The 21,000-nt window shown below is 36.1% G+C and overlaps 2 protein-coding genes across 2 annotated transcripts; one reads left to right on the top strand and one right to left on the bottom strand.

Annotated features, from left to right (window-relative positions):
* Nucleotides 1-1,824: 1,824 nt before the first annotated feature.
* LOC106644488 (uncharacterized) lies at nt 1,825-4,048 on the top strand. Its single transcript, XM_089596286.1, has 8 exons — nt 1,825-1,886; nt 2,548-2,660; nt 2,768-2,835; nt 2,878-3,030; nt 3,121-3,343; nt 3,457-3,580; nt 3,657-3,800; nt 3,952-4,048. The coding sequence occupies exons 1-8, from the start codon at nt 1,825-1,827 to the stop codon at nt 4,046-4,048; spliced, it is 984 nt and encodes a 327-aa protein (XP_089452412.1).
* A 1,016-nt stretch (nt 4,049-5,064) lies between these two features.
* On the bottom strand, nt 5,065-16,256 carry LOC149373424 (uncharacterized). The gene is made up of 9 exons (XM_089596285.1): nt 16,026-16,256; nt 14,544-14,787; nt 13,595-14,461; nt 8,781-13,475; nt 6,898-6,949; nt 6,773-6,837; nt 5,414-6,697; nt 5,277-5,328; nt 5,065-5,212 (listed from the first exon to the last, which is right to left on the bottom strand). Exons 1-9 carry the CDS (start codon nt 16,254-16,256, stop codon nt 5,065-5,067), a joined length of 7,638 nt encoding a protein of 2,545 aa, XP_089452411.1.
* Between the last annotated feature and the right edge of the window lie 4,744 nt (nt 16,257-21,000).

The following is a 21,000-nucleotide window of genomic DNA, read 5'->3' as shown; positions in this document are numbered from 1 at the left end:
TTTAACCGTCGCGTATACTCTTTTATACCTACTCTCCGCTCTTCGATCGTTACATCTGTGTATACACTTACCTTGCCGATTTTTCATTCAAATCAGTCGTCGGCTTCAAGTGAGCTTCCAAGCCTTTTTTTTCCTGGGTACATACTTGATCAATCTTGTTTGCCTCGCGGAAAACGATAATTCGCTTTTTCCATTGCGAGCCTTCAAAATATAAATTATTGATCTCTCAATTTTCAAAACCGATATTTTAAACCGATATTTTAAACCGATAAACGATACAACTTTCTTTTCTCCGCTTTTTGAAAAGGTTTACAGCTAGCAAAATGAAGCCAATGCAGACTACAGTTCTGCTGGTCGCGCTGTGTGCCACTTCGGCGGTGGCGATGCTGCCCATGGGCAAGCAACGTATTTTACGGCTCGAAGGTACTCAGTGGAGGTAAGTGCCCTTGTTGTTGTTTTTATTTTCCCCAACACTATACATTCAACTATTGAGTAAATAAGGAAATTAATTTTTTTTCACGAAAATTCAGCTATTGAAACTCGTGCGATTGAAATCTTCGCTCAAACGATAATTGATATAGATCGGTCAAATAATTACTTATTTTTTGCGGTTATTATTTTTGATGTTCTGTTGATGCGCAAAAGACCCAACCAATCGGGTGCTCGAGGTAATTGTCCATCATTTTAATTATTACGCAATAATAGGTGTGAGCTGTATATATAAGCAAGTGGAGCGAAGAATTTTTGTGATACCCCTTATTCAATCGCGTACTTGGCAGAGTAAGTCTCAAAGTTACAGGAAACGATTATTCGCCGCGTATGCGAACGAAGACTGGAGGTTTTTCTTACACGTAGCAATTCAGAAACACTAGTGGGAGAAGCTTTAAATCGATTTTATCATTATACCTTGTGTTTTTCCGGCAACTCTGAATTTTATTTTATTTTATTTTTTACATCTGTTCATTGGAACAGTCGTTAAAAAATTTTCTTTGATGTATACTATAGCATTAACTGATAAAATAAAAACAATCTTACGAGTAAAGTGTATCCCTATACGCGTAGAAGAGCGAAGATAATATTTAAAGATGGAAAATAAAAAAAAAAAACCCGCAAGCCGATTCGTTTTTGAGATATTTCAACGACGAAGTAATATTATTTGTATAAATATCTGGGCCTCTGACGTATCATCATTCTATGGCGAAGGTCAACTGGTTTCAAACTATACTTGTGTATACCCATACAAGGTTCATTTTTTGCACGTGGAGGTATACATTTAATACAGGTTTTTACTCGATGACTTAAATTTATTTATGAAGTGCACCTTTGTTATACCTCCGATTTATTTATCAACCTTGAATCGATGAAAAACAATTTTCCAAGACTTGGGACACACAAAGTATTTCGTTGCGCTAATCCCGGAAAAAGGGGAATTTTTTTTCGAGGATCATAGAAATGGTTTGAAATCTCTTGGCCGGTTATAAGGAAAAAATATTTTTCTCTTAAAATAAATTTAAAAAATTGTTGCTATTTTAAAATTAGAAAATGCGGTAATTACGCAGAAGTGGTGCTCCACCCCAATTTGGATCTTTAAATTTTTTTATGGTTTCGAGCCATTTTTTATTAATCATAAGGTGGGGAAAGACGTTTTTTACCATTTCTTACCATTTTTACGAAAGTGAAATTTTTTTCTGTAATTGAAGCGAAATATGTCGTGGGTTGGGAACAAAAATTGCAAAGAAAAAAAAATGAACATACACGTTTTTCAACAAACACACAGCAACCAGTTGTGATAGCCACACATGCGGCCAGAACGCCAGGTGTACGATGAGCGAGGGCCGGCCGGTTTGTTCGTGCTTGAATCTGTACGATGGCGATCCTCTTACGAGGTGCGAGCGTGTCGAATGCATCAGTAAGTATTTATTATTATTATAATCATCATCATCATCATCAGCCACAATGTCAGTTTTTACGTTTCGTATACCTGCAACATACTTAATTGGCAATGCCTAATCTATCATCGAGCACTTACGTCACCATAAAAAGGTGTGCGCGTGTATATATATTTACGGAAATATAGTACATACAAGTGGAGTATCAAGCTCACTTGTATATACCATAATTGCATGGCAAACGATTATATTATTACGCGCGGCGAACGCGCAAGGTCACGTAGCCCCTTTTTTGGTTCCTCATCGAGCCTTATTTCGTAATCTTTTCATCACACATTTCTGGATCGCGTTATTGACTAGTTCTCACAATTTATTTTATTTTTTTTATCTTCTTCTATTACGATTCGAACAACTACTATACCGATTAACTCGTTTCTTTTCTGAAAATAAAATAAATGCGAGTTAAAAAGAAAAATAGTGCAATTCAATAAAAGGTGTGCATGGTCACTTTGATCAACAATCATTAACCGAGCGCGTATATGTTTTTTAAATTACCAATACTAAAATATAATTTTAAAATTTTTAACGGGAATCAATGGGGATGAAAAATCCTGCAAATAAAAGAAATAATATATCTGTTTTGTCCCCGAAATTGCAGTAAACGAGGATTGCACTGGAAGCCGCACCTGCAGCGGGAACCGATGCATCGATCCGTGTACCTACGCCTGCGGCACACGGGCAATCCTCTGCACAATTGCGTCTACGACCCTGGCAAGTACATTTTTTCTTTTTTTTTTCTTTTTTTCTCAATGTTATGAACAACTACATACATTTACTCCCTGGCGTAAAAGTAAATTTCATGATGAAATCCCAAACAGAGGCGCCGTGCAAGAGCCCAAATCCTTATGGGGCCAACACCAAGTGCGAAGTCAAGAACGGCGTGGCGGTGTGCTCTTGATTGTCGGGATACCGAGGGCGTCCTCTCGAGGGCTGCCGTCACGAGTGCGAGTCCGACTTTGACTGTCCCCAGCACCAGCACTGCTCGAAGGACTTACGCTGCGAGAGCCCGTGCGCCTCCGTATGCACCGAGAGCGCCGAGGGCAACGTCATCAACCACCGAGCCAACTGCGTCTGTCCCAAGGTCATCATCATCATACACATCTTTTAAACCACATATACATGACATACGTAAAATACATAACCATTGAATTTTTTTTTCTCATTCTTGCAGAATTGGCTGGGTAACCCGCTCATATCCTGCCAGCCCGAGTGCACCCAGCACTCCGACTGTCCTGCTGGCAAGCCTGCCTGCCTCTATCAGAAATGCGTCGATCCTTGCGAGGGCACCTGCGGCACCAACGCCAATTGCGAGCTCCGCGACGTAACGCCCGTCTGCAGTTGTCCCAAGGACAAAACTGGCGACCCCTTCGTTTTCTGTCGGCCCTTCACCGATGGTATAATATATACATACATACGTGTATTAAATTAATATTAGCGCGTACATTATGCAAAATGCCCCCGATAACAACAATAACTCTTTGGGGCTACAATGTTCATTGACTTGCAGAGGACCTGTGCAGCGGGAATCCGTGCGGTGCCAACGCCGAGTGCCGACCGGGCCATGACAACACGGGTAAGAAGCGCCCGGTGTGCAGGTGTCCCCACGGCTATGTTGGAAACGCGCTAATCAGGTACACGCGTGTATATATATTGCATTGTATGCAATTTGATCTGATTTAAGTGATGTATGACATATTATGTTATCAGTTGTAAGAGGGGCGAGTGCTTGTCCAACAACGAGTGCCCGGACAATCAGGCGTGCATCAACTTTGCCTGTCAGAACCCGTGCACGGGCCGTGAGTGCGGTTTAAATGCCAATTGTACACCTAGAAGACACATTGCAGTGTGCCAGTAAGTATTATTAATCGTACTAAAAGAAATACACGCCAAGTATCAAGGAGGTATAAAAAAAATACGTTAAGAGTGATAAAATTTATGTAAATTATTCAATACGTGGGTATCGATGAATCGATGAAACAAAAAATTATCACTTATTTTTCAGGTGCGCCGAGAGTTACCGAGGGGACGCACTCTTCTCCTGCAATCCCATCGAGGGTGGCCGTGCAGCCAACTACTACGGTCGTTACGCGCGCTACTGATTCTTATTTTTATTCCGAGCAACTGTTTTTTTTTTTTTTTTTTTTTTAATTTGGATATTAGGGTAGTTCCCACTATCTACTTATGTTGTACATAAATAACGTGTTCGATCCCTCCCTGTTTTCCACCTGTTGCAGTATTTTTAAGTTATTTCTTTCAGCGTATGGAGGTAATTGACCTTTTTTTGTATACAACCGCTTTTATAACTATTCTCATTGTTTGATATATACATACACACACGTATGTATTGAGCGTTTTACATTTGTGCCATTCTAGTCGAAATGTCGAATCGACGATTAAACGTTATTTATTTTGCACGCCAACTGATATGTATAACGAATTTGCCTAATTTATCACATAAATTGTAGATGAAAAATAAAACGATAAGTACGAGAAATTTTAATACAATAGCTATTGTTTTATTTTCTTGTGACTGTCTATTTATATTACATGGGATGACTATTTCGGATTTCATAGACTTCATGTTCAAAAAAACAACGAAAGAGACAAAAGAATCTGTAGCATATGCCTTTTTTGATAAAATTGTATGGTAAATTTCTACATTAACTAATTGATAAGATCTGAAATGCTGACGTTATTTTTATTTTCTTATACCGAATTTGAAAAGTAGCGTTCAAGGGATGCTTAATTCCAATAATACTAAATATCGTATTTTGTGGCCTGAAAAAAGTAAAGTACTGGTATTATCAGTGGCTTTGAATGTTGAGTGTCAAAAAAATTTATTTAACATGTGACGACAATTGATTGATATGTATTAAATTCCATGATCTTAACATGTTTTGTTTGCTTGATATGATCTATGAGGTATGTATGAAAGGGAATTTAGGACTTGCTTAAAAATTACTAGACTCAAACCTTTATAAAACTATGATGATGTATTAATCAATTATTTACAAAAGTATATTACAATCTGCTTTCTTGTTTGGAAAAAAATAAAAAAAAAAACGAAAAACGACAAAATATCAACAGATTAAATGAAAAACATTTAATTGACACATCATTGTTCTTTGTTTTTCGCTTTTTTAGGCATTATAAAACAGCTTCGCGGATGAATTTTGGCCCAAGGTTTTTTTACGTTGCCAGTATCAACTACCTCCAAGATACTCGTTGTTTCAACCCCATCGATGCGAATGGGCGTTAGAAATCTGTAAAATTCATATGAATTTTACACATCGAACATTCTTTTTTTTTTTACTTGAAGGAACTTACTTCTGTAATCCAGTCGGATGTGCAAATTTGAAAGTGGTCGTTTGACAAACATCTGAAAATAAAAGTTTTATTTTCTCAAAATTCGATTCTTATTCACTTTAAATGTTGCGGTAAATATATCTTTTTTGATCACAAACCTTCAGAGATAACCGGAACATCTTCAACTGTTTCGGGTAACGAAAATCCATAGTCTTTACTTTCAGTATGCTCGAGTTGATCACGTACTTTCTTAGCTTCATTACCAGTAACAGAAGAAGCATATTTTCTCTTTCTTGTTTGTTTCATGGATATTGGCTCTTCGGGGATGACTTCCTTGATGATCGTTTTAGTGAGTAAACTGCGTATTGCACGCCTACCTTCAGGCATACTCACGATTGAATCGACGCTAGTCGCTCTGCGACCTCGACCTGTCGTATTCCTTTTTTCCGCTTTACTCTTTGACTTTACAGTTCTTGTGTCAATTAAAATTTTTTCGATGTCTCCCGGTTCTGACTGGACAGAGCACTTACGCCTGCGAATTGTGGACTCTGAACTGGAAGGTCTCGTAGTCTGGATTGCTCGTATAATTTCTGCCCTGGCTGGTGGGTTACTCAAATTGGTGATATTGTTACTGGTTTCCTTTGCCAGTGATGAGGCTCGCGTCTTCCTCAAACATCGTTTATTATCTTCTTTCGCTGTGGGTGTAGCCTGATCATTTTCCTGGACTACCGCACCTGCTCTTTTTTTTCTAGTGGTGGTTGATTCTTGTTCATTTTTCGATACGGTCCTGGCTCTGGTTGGTCTTATTTTTGACAATCCTTTTTTATCATTGTCTACGGACTCAGCTATTCTACTTCGAGTGTGAGACATTGGCAGATCATCGTTGGCAGGTACCAATTCAGTAGATGTGATTTGTTCGTCATCCTTGGATATCCATCCAGCCTTTGAGCGTTTGCCAGCAACTATCGAAGTATTTTTTTTTAATTTAGATGCTCTCGACGACCGCACTGTAGATACTTGTTGTTCTTCAGCCATTTCGTCAGTTTTCAAATCAACATTTTCTTTAGCAACAGATGCAGCTCTAGTTTTCCTAGTGGGTTTCACTGTAGGGGCTACATCCTTGGTAGAAGATCCAGCCCTCCTCGTGCGTATTGTTGTAGTTGATTTTGATGACTCTGATAATTTAATTACTTTTTTGGGTCGTCCTCGAGTTCGTTTTGTAAGAGTGGATTTGCTAAAATACTCTTCCTTACAATCATCCGTCGGCTCTATAAGTGGGTTGTTTGGTAAAGCCAACATGTTGCTATCTTCCTCAGGTTCTTCGACATCAGATGATGATGAGACTTTTTCGATGAATATGTTTGGAACATCGGATGTTTTTTTTACATGTTCCGATATTTTTTCCATTTCCTCTGGCAATGACGTACTTTGGTTTATTCGGTCTGTAAATATTGAAGGCATTATAAAATAGGTTTGAGGTTGCCGTGAAGTTGTTCCCACGGGGTTTTCTACATTACCAGTATGATCTAGTTCCAAGACACTCATTATCTCATCCCCATCGAAGCGCATTGGCGTTAGAAATCTGAAAAATTCATACAAATTTAATACATTGAAATTTTTTTTTTTACTTGAAGGAACTTACTTCTGTAATCCAGTTGGATGTGCAAATTTGAAAGTGGTCGTTTGACAAACATCTGAAAATAAAATTTGCGTTCATTCTCTCAAAATTCGATTTTCAGTTACTTAAGCTAGTTGTTTCCTAAATCAAAAGTATTTAAAAAGGTACGAAATTTTCAGCAAAATTAATCTAAGCGTCGAGAAATATGTATAAAAAATTTGAGACCGATTAACCACGTCGTTATTACAATATCCTCGTCAAAAAATCACTCTTTTAATATTAGAGCAATGGTACAAACACTACATAGTCTCATTATTTAAAAAATTGTAACTTACCGCCTATTTATAAATAATTGAAAAACTACTGAAAACTATCTTAGGCAGTAAAGAAACACATACATTTTTTTGAGAATTTTTTACCACATAGTTTTAAAGTAATAGTAATCAAAATAGTGCTCTTCGTTTGATTTTGGAAGATACACTGTAAAAAAAGTCTTGTGTATATGTACCACATTGTTCATAAAATTACAGTCGAAATAGTCAAAATACCAACTAAAGAGTAGTAGATACCAACCATTGCAATTGTACTACGTTGTACGTAGGTCTTTTTATTCCCAACGCCCGTCATAGTAACTTTACTAAGTTCATCATAATAAATTTACTACTTGTATTGTTCAGTTTTATAAATCTCGTAGTAACATTACCATGTTGACTGTAAAGTTTATGTAGGATTTTATATTTACGAAACGATTATTTACAACTTCAATACAGAAAATAAACATGCATAAATTATTTCTTTATATTCGTCTAAAAATTCATTAATAGAAATAACAGTCGTGTTCACACTATTTGTTGTTTGAGTATTAAGTATCTTGCAAAAGTAAAATACTCCATCATGGCAGGCATTATAATTACTGTAGTAAATTTACTATTCTTATTGTTAATATATCAAGTCCAGAGTAGGTCTTTTTATTTTCAATGTCCGTCGCAGTATTTATAATATTGATAGTTTTTACAGTATAACCAAGAGTATCACGTAAGGAGCAACACCACATTGTCACATGAGCACAAGTTACAAATAGGTAGATGCATATGTTTATGTACCTACGTACGGAGAGGTATTCACATTTTTCTCTGATATTTTAAATTCGTCATGTTAACCCATGAGTGCCGCATTTAGCATATTTCAGTAGAACTAAAACCTGACACTATTTTGAAGTTTAGAATTAAGTGGTGCCAGGGAAATCGTAATCACAATCGTGCCAAGCAGACGACATGCAGAAAATAAACAATCAGTAAATTTACACCGAAAAAGCAATATTTTTATTGCAGTGTACCGAATACCGAAATGCTCGTATACATTTTTCACATTATGTTTAGCTTTTTTCCCCCATTTTGGTGCTATGTCAGTGGAAATTGCATTATCAATCGATAACTTCTCGTGACTATGTTGGTAAAGATGTCATAGGAAATTTTTCTTATTGTTTGCTTTCATTTTAATAACCTCTAAATGTACTTTGTTAAATATACAAGTTCACCTATTACATATACTTACACTTGCTCAGCCTTACACTACATGTACAATCCAATCGTTTATCATTTTTCCTCTGAGTTATGGCGATATCAAGTTCATAGGGGGTAACGAACAAGCCTCCCATATCAATAAAACCAATTTAATAAGTCATGTGTATTATTTTACCGAGCTACATTTAAACTGATACCTGTCATGTTTTAGATCTACCAAAAATGCGCTAGATGCGCCATTTGTGGGTTAACATAACGAAAACAAATACGGGATGATAGTTGAACATAACCTTATTATTGTATATTTATACATACGATTAACCTATACATTGGGAAACAACTACCTTAAATGTTACGGTAAATATGTCTTTTTTGATCACAAACCTTCAGAGATAACCGGAACATCTTCAACTGTTTTGGGTAACGAAAATCTATAGTCTTTACTATCAGTATGCTCGAGTTTATCACGTACTTTCTTAGCTTCATTACCAGTAACAGAAGAATCATATTTTCTCTTTCTTGTTTGTTTCATGGATATTGGCTCTTCGGGGATGACTTCCTTGATGATCGTTTTAGTGAGTAAACTGCGTATTACACGCCTACCTTCAGGCACACTCACGATTGAATCGACGCTAGTCGCTCTGCGACCTCGACCTGTCGTATTCCTTTTTTCCGCTTTACTCTTTGACTTTACAGTTCTTGTGTCAATTAAAATTTTTTCGATGTCTCCCGGTTCTGACTGGACAGAGCACTTACGCCTGCGAATTGTGGGCTCTGAACTGGAAGGTCTCGTAGTCTGGATTGCTCGTATAATTTCTGCCCTGGCTGGTGGGTTACTCAAATTGGTGATATTGTTACTGGTTTCCTTTGCCAGTGATGAGGCTCGCGTCTTCCTCAAACATCGTTTATTATCTTCTTTCGGTGTGGGTGTAGCCTGATCATTTTCCTGGACTACGGCACCTGCTCTTTTTTTTCTAGAGGTGGTTGATTCTTGTTCATTTTTCGATACGGTCCTGGCTCTGGTTGGTCTTATTTTTGACAATCCTTTTTTATCATTGTCTACGGACTCAGCTATTCTACTTCGAGTGTGAGACATTGGCAGATCATCGTTGGCAGGTACCAATTCAGAAGATGTGATTTGTTCGTCATCCTTGGATATCCATCTGGCCTTTGAGCGTTTGTCAGCAACTATCGAAGTATTTTTTTTTAATTTAGATGCTCTCGACGACCGCACTGTAGATACTTGTTGTTCTTCAGCCATTTCGTCAGTTTTCAAATCAACATTTTCTTTAGCAACAGATGCAGCTCTAGTTTTCCTAGTGGGTTTCACTGTAGGGGCTACATCCTTGGTAGAAGATCCAGCTCTCCTCGTGCGTATTGTTGTAGTTGATTTTGATGACTCTGATAGTTTAGTTACTTTTTTGGGTCGTCCTCGAGTTCGTTTTGTAAGAGTGGATTTGCTAAAATACTCTTCCTTACAATCATCCGTCGGCTCTATAAGTGGGTTGTTTGGTAAAGCTAACATGTTGCTATCTTCCTCAGGTTCTTCAACATCAGACGATGATGAGACTTTTTCGATGAATACGTTTGGAACATCGGATGTTTTTTTTACATGTTCCGATATTTTTTCCATTTCCTCTGGCAATAATGTACTTTGTTTTTTTCGGTCTGTAATATTTTCGGACTTTTCCTCCCAAGCCTTAGAATCAAAGCTTGTTGAGATGCTCCTAATTGGAGGTCGAGGAGACGCTTTTTTCGGTGGTTCCAAAATGGCCTGATGTGTTCTACTTACATTAGATTCGGGTAACATCTCTAGTTCCTCCGATACGAATTTATATAAGTTATTTCTTAATGGGTTTGCATATTTTTCTTCAATGCTTTGGTGCTGTCCGGATTCTTCTATCTTTGATCTCGATCGTACGTTTTCGGCTTGTATCGTTCCTTCGCCAGAAGTATTAGAATTCAAAAAACTCAGGACAAGATCATCTTTTCGTGCTACTCCAGTTTCTGGCATCATTTCTACAATAAACTGGGACTCACTTTCTTGCCCATCTTTCGACTCATCGTCGGTTATTTCGTATTCTTGAAAGCCAGCGATACCCTGGCTATTAATAAAAGTTGGTTTTGGGTGACTATAACCAATACTGTCGTTCATTTTAACTGGAACGGATGTTTTTTTTGCATGTTCCAATATTTTTTCCATTTCCTCTGGCAAAAATGTACTTTGTTTTTTTCGGTCTGTAATATTTTCGGACTTTTCCTCCCAAGCCTTAGAATCAAAGCTTGTTGAGATGCTCCTAATTGGAGGTCGAGGAGACGCTTTTTTCGGTGGTTCCAAAATGGCCTGATGTGTTCTACTTACATTAGATTCGGGTAACATCTCTAGTTCCTCCGATACGAATTTATATAAGTTATTTCTTAATGGGTTTGCATATTTTTCTTCAATGCTTTGGTGCTGTCCGGATTCTTCTATCCTTGATCTCGATCGTACGTTTTCGGCTTGTATCGTTCCTTCGCCAGAAGTATTAGAATTCAAAAAACTCAGGACAAGATCATCTTTTCGTGCTACTCCAGTTTCTGGCATCATTTCTACAATAAACTGGGACTCACTTTCTTGCCCATCTTTCGACTCATCGTCGGTTATTTCGTATTCTTGAAAGCCAGCGATACCCTGGCTATTAATAAAAGTTGGTTTTGGGTAACTATAACCAATACTGTCGTTCATTTTAACTGGAACGGATGTTTTTTTTGCATGTTCCAATATTTTTTCCATTTCCTCTGGCAATGATGTACTTTGTTTTTTTCGGTCTGTAATACTTTCGGACTTTTCCTCCCAAGCCTTAGAATCAAAGCTTGTTGAGATGCTCCTAATTGGAGGTCGAGGAGACGCTTTTTTCGGTGGTTCCAAAATGGCCTGATGTGTTCTACTTACATTAGATTCGGGTGACATCTCTAGTTCCTCCGATACGAATTTATATAAGTAATTTCTTAATGGGTTTGCATATTCTTCTTCAATGCTTAGGTGCTGTCCGGATTCTTTTATCCTTGATCTCGATCGTACGTTTTCGGCTTGTATCGTTCCTTCGCCAGAAGTATTAGAATTCAAAAAACTCAGGACAATATCATCTTTTCGTGCTACTCCAGTTTCTGGCATCATTTCTACAATAAACTGGGACTCACTTTCTTGCCCATCTTTCGACTCATCGTCGGTTATTTCGTATTCTTGAAAGCCAGCGATACCCTGGCTATTAATAAAAGTTGGTTTTGGGAGACTATAACCAATACTGTCGTTCATTTTAACTGGAACGGATGTTTTTTTTGCATGTTCCAATATTTTTTCCATTTCCTCTAGCAATGATGTACTTCGTTTTTTTCTGTCTGTAATATTTTCGGACTTTTCCTCCCAAGCCTTAGAATCAAAGCTTGTTGAGATGCTCCTAATTGGAGGTCGAGGAGACGCTTTTTTCGGTGGTTCCAAAATAGCCTGATGTGTTCTACTTACATTAGATTCGGGTGACATCTCTAGTTCCTCCGATACGAATTTATATAAGTAATTTCTTAATGGGTTTGCATATTCTTCTTCAATGCTTAGGTGCTGTCCGGATTCTTCTATCCTTGATCTCGATCGTACGTTTTCGGCTTGTATCGTTCCTTCGCCAGAAGTATTAGAATTCAAAAAACTCAGGACAAGATCATTTTTTCGTGCTACTCCAGTTTCTGGCATCATTTCTACAATAAACTGGGACTCACTTTCTTGCCCATCTTTCGACTCATCGTCGGTTATTTCGTATTCTTGAAAGCCAGCGATACCCTGGCTATTAATAAAAGTTGGTTTTGGGAGACTATAACCAATACTGTCGTTCATTTTAACTGGAACGGATGTTTTTTTTGCATGTTCCAATATTTTTTCCATTTCCTCTAGCAATGATGTACTTCGTTTTTTTCTGTCTGTAATATTTTCGGACTTTTCCTCCCAAGCCTTAGAATCAAAGCTTGTTGAGATGCTCCTAATTGGAGGTCGAGGAGACGCTTTTTTCGGTGGTTCCAAAATGGCCTGATGTGTTCTACTTACATTAGATTCGGGTGACATCTCTAGTTCCTCCGATACGAATTTATATAAGTAATTTCTTAATGGGTTTGCATATTCTTCTTCAATGCTTAGGTGCTGTCCGGATTCTTCTATCCTTGATCTCGATCGTACGTTTTCGGCTTGTATCGTTCCTTCGCCAGAAGTATTAGAATTCAAAAAACTCAGGACAAGATCATTTTTTCGTGCTACTCCAGTTTCTGGCATCATTTCTACAATAAACTGGGACTCACTTTCTTGCCCATCTTTCGACTCATCGTCGGTTATTTCGTATTCTTGAAAGCCAGCGATACCCTGGCTATTAATAAAAGTTGGTTTTGGGTAACTATAACCAATACTGTCGTTCATTTTAACTGGAACGGATGTTTTTTTTGAATGTTCCAATATTTTTTCCATTTCCTCTGGCAATGATGTACTTTGTTTTTTTCGGTCTGTAATACTTTCGGACTTTTCCTCCCAAGCCTTAGAATCAAAGCTTGTTGAGATGCTCCTAATTGGAGGTCGAGGAGACGCTTTTTTCGGTGGTTCCAAAATGGCCTGATGTGTTCTACTTACATTAGATTCGGGTGACATCTCTAGTTCCTCCGATACGAATTTATATAAGTAATTTCTTAATGGGTTTGCATATTCTTCTTCAATGCTTAGGTGCTGTCCGGATTCTTTTATCCTTGATCTCGATCGTACGTTTTCGGCTTGTATCGTTCCTTCGCCAGAAGTATTAGAATTCAAAAAACTCAGGACAATATCATCTTTTCGTGCTACTCCAGTTTCTGGCATCATTTCTACAATAAACTGGGACTCACTTTCTTGCCCATCTTTCGACTCATCGTCGGTTATTTCGTATTCTTGAAAGCCAGCGATACCCTGGCTATTAATAAAAGTTGGTTTTGGGTGACTATAACCAATACTGTCGTTCATTTTAACTGGAACGGATGTGCTACATATTTTAGTCATGCTAAGCCTACAGTCAGATGATCCCGATTGATCCAAATCTAAAACAAGCAATTGAACGAATACATTAAAATTATAATAAAACGAGGTTCACAAATATATATATATATATATATATATATGTGTGTGTGTATGTGTGTGTGTAGATAAAGTATACAACCATTCAATGTTGAGTCCCTGGATTGGTTGTTAAGTTTTCGCCGCTTTTTGACTATTTCATCATCAGGCTCAATTACCATTTTTAAAGCCGTCTTTCTCGTGAAGATCTTCCGTTTTGGGTATACAACATAATGTGTATCACTCTTGTTATTTATTTGAGTAACAAATTTTGGTTGAGCATTTATTGTTGCGCATGGCGCAGTTAGAAAAGGCGTATAATTTAATGGTCCAAGCCCATCTCGATCGGGCTTGCGACACGTCTCAAGTGTCTTTTCTACTGCCAAGTTGTAAACATCACCATCAATGTCCCAAGATTGAGACATTGGTTTATGGTGAAATCTACGTGACTCATTGTTGTTACTTATAATGGGATATGGTGAAAATCGTCGTCCCTTGGCCGATTTCGAGGTATTTTTTCTCCAGCTGTTTGCAAAACGTTTTGAGATTTCGGGTACATTTTTGTGAACCAAATTTAGTAAATTCCAAGCGGTTGAGTTAAAGTTTATTTCCTCATCAATTGATTGATGTGGGTTAAAGTTTTTTTTTACAGAAAAAATGTGGCTGGCTTCTACGTGGCGGTTCGTCAGCAAGTAGTGGATCAATCTAGTTTTGTCATTATAATTTTCTTTGAGATAATTGTCAAAGGCTTTCTCTTCTTCCGGGTTTAAGGGCAGTTGCAAAATTTTTCTGAGCTGTCCATGTTTTTCACATGAGCGGAAGAAACTCGTGAGTAACGGTCCGCAATCCGATGGCGGTCGTGCATGGAATGCTAACAGTAGATGACCCTGTTCCACCGCCAGATCGATCATTATGCGCCGATGATCGGACGATATCACTGGTGGTTTAATAATGAGCAGATAATTTAGAGCTGTTAAAAAAGAAATGATGAAAAAAAATTAATTGACAGTTTGCGAATGTATGTTACATATTTTTAAAATTTGAAAACGTACCTAATTTGTGTTGATTGTTTTTTAAAAGTGAATTTATAGCGAGTTCATGCTGCCAGTCTTCGATGTCATTGCTGGAAACAATTTGGCTTGTCATGATGTTGAAAAAGCCATCGTAATCCTCGTGATCGAGAAGCCAAAAAGCTCGGATGAGTTCAATAATACTAGGACTCAACTTAAAAGCTGCGATTATTAACTTTATAAAGGTTTCAAGTAAAAGAGAGAAGTTGTGTTGTATCAGCATTTCCTATAAGGCTTGAAGTGAGGAAATATTTACATAATTGCAAAATAAATAAATTAGTTAATCAATTTTCGGATGCAACGTTGTGTATTTGTAACTCCACCTATAAACACACTTATAATACATTTGGAATTCCACTTGGAATTGCTTATGGGGTTTTGGTTTGATGCGTATGGTAACAACAAAACAATAGAGAAAGTTTAAAAGAAGTCGAGGACCTTTACAGAGAAATCCATAAAAATTAATATTTAGTTAGAAAGAAAACTTCAGAAAAAAAGAAATTTTACAGTACATATAAAATATGCGAAAAATTAAATAAAGGCACTCGATTTCACTCTCGAATCAAATTGTTGGTTTAAATCAAAAGAAATTTCAGCTGACGATGAAAAAGAGGAAAAGAATAAAATTAATTTAATAAACAACTCTCAGTAAGAAGTCGAATTAAATGATGCGCAGCTCAAAAAAACTTGTAGTTCCACCATTGATTAACATTAAATTACTTATAAACAATTCAGTAGAAGTAATCGGGATTTATGATTAAGGATCAAATGTATCCTTAATAAATTATAAATTGATAAAATTAAAAAACGAAAATGATAAACTTAAAACAGAAAAAGCTAATTTGATGGCGATTAATGGTGCAACGAAAGCGAATGGAATGATAAATAAAAGAGTAAAAATTTATGATATAGAAAAGTCAATTTGATATGTTCGTAGTAGAAAGTGAGGAAATCAAGTTTGATTTCTTAATCGGATTAAATATGATGAAAGAATTTAAATTAATCCAAAATGAAAATTTACAAATATTATGAAAGAAGGAAAAAGAAAAAAATTCTGAATGTATTTATACTAAAAAAATAAATTTTAATAAAAACATAGACACAAATAAGTTTGAAATCTTACTACATGCTCTAAACTTCCATCAAAAAACTAAAATTTATGAATTCACAAGATAAATATAAATCAATTTTTGCAAAAGATTAATATGATGTTGGCTCAGTTAAAGAACACGAAGCTCGCATAGAGTTATTACTGTAGATAAATATTGCAGTAAAAGTCCTTATATAGGTGCACGATTGAAGATAAAAAGGAAATAAAAAAACAAATCTCAATGTTATTAAAATACTAGTTAATAGGAGAATCTTAATCCTTTTGCTGCCTCAGTAACTTTAGCATCTAAACAGACGATGGAAAAAAATCTAGATTATGTATGGACTTTCGAGAACTAAATAAAATAGTTATACCTCAATCGCAAGCATTCCCATTGATTCAAGATCTAATAATAAAAACAAGAGACTGCAAATGTTTCTCCATGTTAGATTCCCTCTAGAGTTTTCCCTGGCTTGCTGTTGTAGCAAAATCTTCTCTGGTAACCCCAGGGCGGTTGGAAGAGTGGCCATGAAACCCCAAATGCTAGAAGCAGATTGTGCTCTAGCTAAACACGTCTCCTGGTATGTCACCAGAGACGTTAGCATTTATTAGATCGGGATAGAGTTCAACGTAAGTCACTTGTCCATTAGAGAACAGCGTTTTCGGATAGCCGGGATACCTAGCTGCACGACCCCCAGCTCGGAAAAGTTCCTATGTAACCCCGGCTGTTTTTTGGGGCGGGTTTTTCTATGGAATTTTCCTTCAGAGCAATTCCAGAGTTTTTTCCTTGCCCCACAGGTTTTCGGGCCTAAGTGAATGCAAAACAGTGATAGGAGGTAGGGATTAGCGGATCCGATGCACCAGGCAGGGATCGCCGGCCTAACCGACGAGGAGTGGTCCCTGAAACATGAGACTTCTCCGGGGATGCTAAATAACCTGGATCCGATGCTTCGGCAGAGGTCGCCGGCTTCACCGGTGAGGAGTGAATGTCCTGAAATATGGAGTCCTCCCCGGGGAAAGGCTACACAGTGGCGAGTAGACCCGATGCAACGTTGGTGCAAAGAGTGTCAGATTAACTGGCAAGGTGTCTCACCGAAGATACTCACACTGTGCCCATGGATTAGGTGTAACATCAGTAAAAGGGTTGGAAAATGGGTGCGGCAATACATCCCTACACATAGGTGGTGAGCGGGTAGCCCCGGCGACTTGGCCTAAGAACTATCGAGGTAAACTGGGTAAAAAAAAAATAAAATAAGGTGTAAGATAAATGAAAAACAAGGAAAGCAGCCATGGACAACCATAGCACATGAATGCGTAAAGAAATGCAATTAAACAGAACATACAGTTACCGGTTTTGCACCAGTGTTACTTTTCGAAGGTAAAACTATCACGATCCTACCGAAAAAACTAAGAGAAGAAAAAACACTAACAGAATTACAAGCAAGGCATACTATTAACATACGTAGTTAAAAAATCTGTTACAGTCGAAGAAGCCTGACATGATTACAATGACCTAAATAGCAGAAACAAGAGATCAAGATTCTCCGATTTCCCTGGACTAGAGGAGGGGGAGACAATATGCAAGATCTTATCAAAGCAACTGATGAACTTCACAGCAAAAGTGCTCCAACGCTTCGAATACTCCTAAAAAGATATTAACACGCCCAAAGAAAAGCAGCTCACCCACCAGGCCTCCTTTTACAACTTCTCGAAAGCTAACCCAATTAAAACAACAACATAAAGACGCCCTTATTTGCCCAAATGGACAATCAAAATTCACGTCCACAACATTTCCCACCTAAAACCTCACTCCTAATACACAGCATCACAGCTCGACTTTAGCTCACAAAAACTCTTCTACAAATGGCAAACTTCTGCGGTATCACTGCCAATGACGTCTTACTACCCATAGAGAATAACGTCGACTTTTTATCTCCAAACACAAACCTTATCCAAGTATCCATTATCGAGGGGCACTTAAAATAAATTTAAAATAATTAAAATAAAAATAAATAAATTGTTTGTAATAACATTCTTATTATTATAAATTAAAATAATGATAAAAGTATATAGAAGAGGTTAGGGGTAATGGGCACTGCATGCATACCACCTTGCATGAGCGTATGCAACAGCCCTGGTATACACACAATCCATGCAGTCTGATAGCATGACATGCACTTTCCACACCATGCTTGCAGTGTGCGCTCAGAAATTACGACAGGTGGACATCACGGTGCTTTCACGTGTGCTCCAGGCCGTGCTCCACAGTCGCGGTCGTGCTATCACAATGCTATCGGGGTGAGTATATATACTTTATAGAATAAGTATTGGGTCATGGACAAAAATTTTCACAGACAGAATTTCCGCCAATATTTCCAAGTACAAAATACCGTTATCAGTCGATAAATGTATCAAGCTAACTATACTCGAGAAGTCATAAATTTTAATGCTGAACTTTTTAGATGTTTACAAAACAAAATGAAAGCTTTTTTAATTTTTTCTTTTTAGTTCCTTAGCTAGATCGTTTGGTATAAGAATTATAAAGAAAATGGAGGTATGCATTTATTTTGTAAATCATGGTATTAAAATAAGAGCAGCAAATGAGATATCATGGTATTTGCAATACTGTATCATATCATATGATGTTTGAAAAAAACTGTCATTTTCTAAAGTATTTAATTTAAATAATATTTAGTTTATTGAACATTAAAACTATATAGCATATGATATTTTACGCAAAAAGTCCCATGTACATTAGTGTACACACATGTTTATCCGTTGTTATGACAAACAACTTGAAAAAAATAATTTAAAATTCTTAATGTTTAAGTTAAAAAATCTCAACTAGGGCGTGAAAGTATCGCATCTATCAATTCGTAATTATCAATTTTTGTTTAATGACCCATATACATTTGCATAGACAGACACACAGACACATATTGATTTATTTGTTTAATTATTTATAAATCTAATACTTCATAGGCTCGATGGATTAGACAAATACTTTGCTTATGAAAATGTTCATATAACTATGCACCGAGCCCAACATAAAGTGAAACATACATCTATTTGCAAGCGCTACGATTCAATTAAAGAATTCGGCAAGCAGATGCAGGAAAATCCATCGCTCTTAAAGTTTATTGATAAAAAAGGCAATAAAACTTCCCTCTCTGCAGAGTTGTTAAACTCTTCATCTCATGGATACCACGTTATTCTCTATGACAAGGATTTTTTGAATAAGTTTAATGAAGAAAATAGTATATTTGTAGACGCTACATTTAAGACGAGTCCAAATATTAATGGAGTGCACCAAATTTTAACCATTATGAGCAAGAAATATAATTCGGTAAAGAAGCTATTTTTTATCACCATATTTTATTATGTTAATTCTTGAGGTGAATTATTACCTTTATGAAAGTTGAGCAGCTATTGCACCTAAATTAAAATTCATGGTAAAGTATTACTCAACGGATCTACTATTTGAATTTCAAAGCATGTTGCCGACCAAAGTCGAAAAAATGCATTCAAATTTTAAATTCTAGAGTTAGTCTTATAAGGCATTTTTATTATTTCACCCAAATTTTTAGCTTTTTTTGGCTAAAAGTCGAGCCATATGTTACAAAAAAACTAGGAGCAGGTTGTTTGATTAATCTTTTTTCTAAGAAAGTCCGAAACTCGGGGCTAACCTCAGTACGTAAACAAGCGGATTCGTATCTATGTAGGTATATATATTGAGCCTGCTACTCAATATTTTCAAGTGTGATAGTCTATAATGTCACACAAATGGATAGGACAAGCATGATGAGCCACCTTAAATCTATATAATTATCTATGGACGCGTTCGCAAATCGTATGTATATATTTGTATTGAAAGATTTACGTTGAAAAAAAAATTCTGTTAGAAAAGATTTATTGCTCTCACAGGGCAGAGCAATCTTCCAATCATATTTTATTTTAAAATTTCTGTTACCTCACCCAAAAATGGCTCTTCTCTCTTTACTACCGAAAATGCATTATTGTTCAATTATTCAACATAAGAATCTGTTGAAAAAATTACCGAATGGGTTTAAAGTTGTCTAGTTTCACATTATAAATAAATATTATTAATACTCTTTTTTTCATAATGTTGAATATTAAGTTAACATAGTAATTTATAATAAAAAAAAAATTAAATCTTTAGCTCCAATAGAACCGGAATTATGAATTTTTGAAAATTAGTCTTCAAGTTAAAAACTCGCTTTCATCGAATTTTCGACCGCTTATATTATCTAAAATACGTAAAAAAAAAAAACCTCGAACTTTTATGTTTTTTGCTAAAAGTAGAGTCTGGAAAAAAAAATTCAGCCAATTCTGAGATGTGTTGGTCAAAAAGTGCTCGGTTTTTAAAAGAATGACCCATTTACGTACATCAGCGTTGGTATTCTGATACCGTCTGTCATTTATAACCATGAAGCCAATTTTTACGTCTTTCTCGGCAAATATCTTTGGAAAGTGCCCCATTACAGGCTTGCTAACATAGAGAAAGAAACTTAGTAGGTTAAAAAATATGACCATACATTTATAAAGCGCAAAAATGTAGTATATATATCGTTCGATTTTTGGAAAAATCACGCATTCTGACTAACGACATCATGAGCCTTGTGAAAAATAATTAGATTTATAATATCAAAAAACATTGAAAAATGCCAAGTTAAAAAAGAAATTAAAAAATAATCACACAATGCCTAATAGCATCCGTGTAACAACGATATCCTCACACATAAAAAAAAAAAAAAAAAAATTTAATCATCAATCATAATTAAATAATTTATATACATTATTTATGTTTTGAATGTATACCATTTCTCTTGCACTCACGCATTAACAAATGTTATAATTGGTTGGAAAAAAGCTCTAAGCCATTCGAAACTTGTTGATGCTGTTTTTAACCATTTATAACTAGATCGGTAGTAGAAGTTGTAAGCAAATAAAAAATTGACAAAACTCATAACTTATCATTTTTACAGTTTTAAGTGTTAAATTGCATAGATACATTAAATTCCTAAATCTTTTTAATATTCGTAATTAATTTTTAATTATTAATAAGTTTTTAACTCTTTAATGTTTAAACTGCCAAGTAATATATTATTATAAATAAGTTTTAACCTACCAATCATGTCCAGTGTAATAAATATTGTAAAAAAAAATCGATTACGTCTTATATAATTTTAAAATTTTTTAATTCCTGATCACTATTTTTCATGAATTTTACATATATGCAAGTTAAACTATTGAAATTTAGCATATTTTTATTTTAGGCTGTAATACGAAAAGCTAACTCAAAAAAATATAGGATATATTTGAGACAAA

The sequence above is a fragment of the Copidosoma floridanum genome, unplaced genomic scaffold (genome assembly GCF_036245765.1).
Source record: "Copidosoma floridanum isolate Cflo_tuat_1 unplaced genomic scaffold, Cflo_Japanese_pri ptg000030l, whole genome shotgun sequence".
Taxonomy (NCBI): domain Eukaryota; kingdom Metazoa; phylum Arthropoda; class Insecta; order Hymenoptera; family Encyrtidae; genus Copidosoma; species Copidosoma floridanum.
The sequence above is the reverse complement of the archived record's forward strand: the minus strand, read 5'-3'. Positions and strand labels throughout refer to the sequence as shown.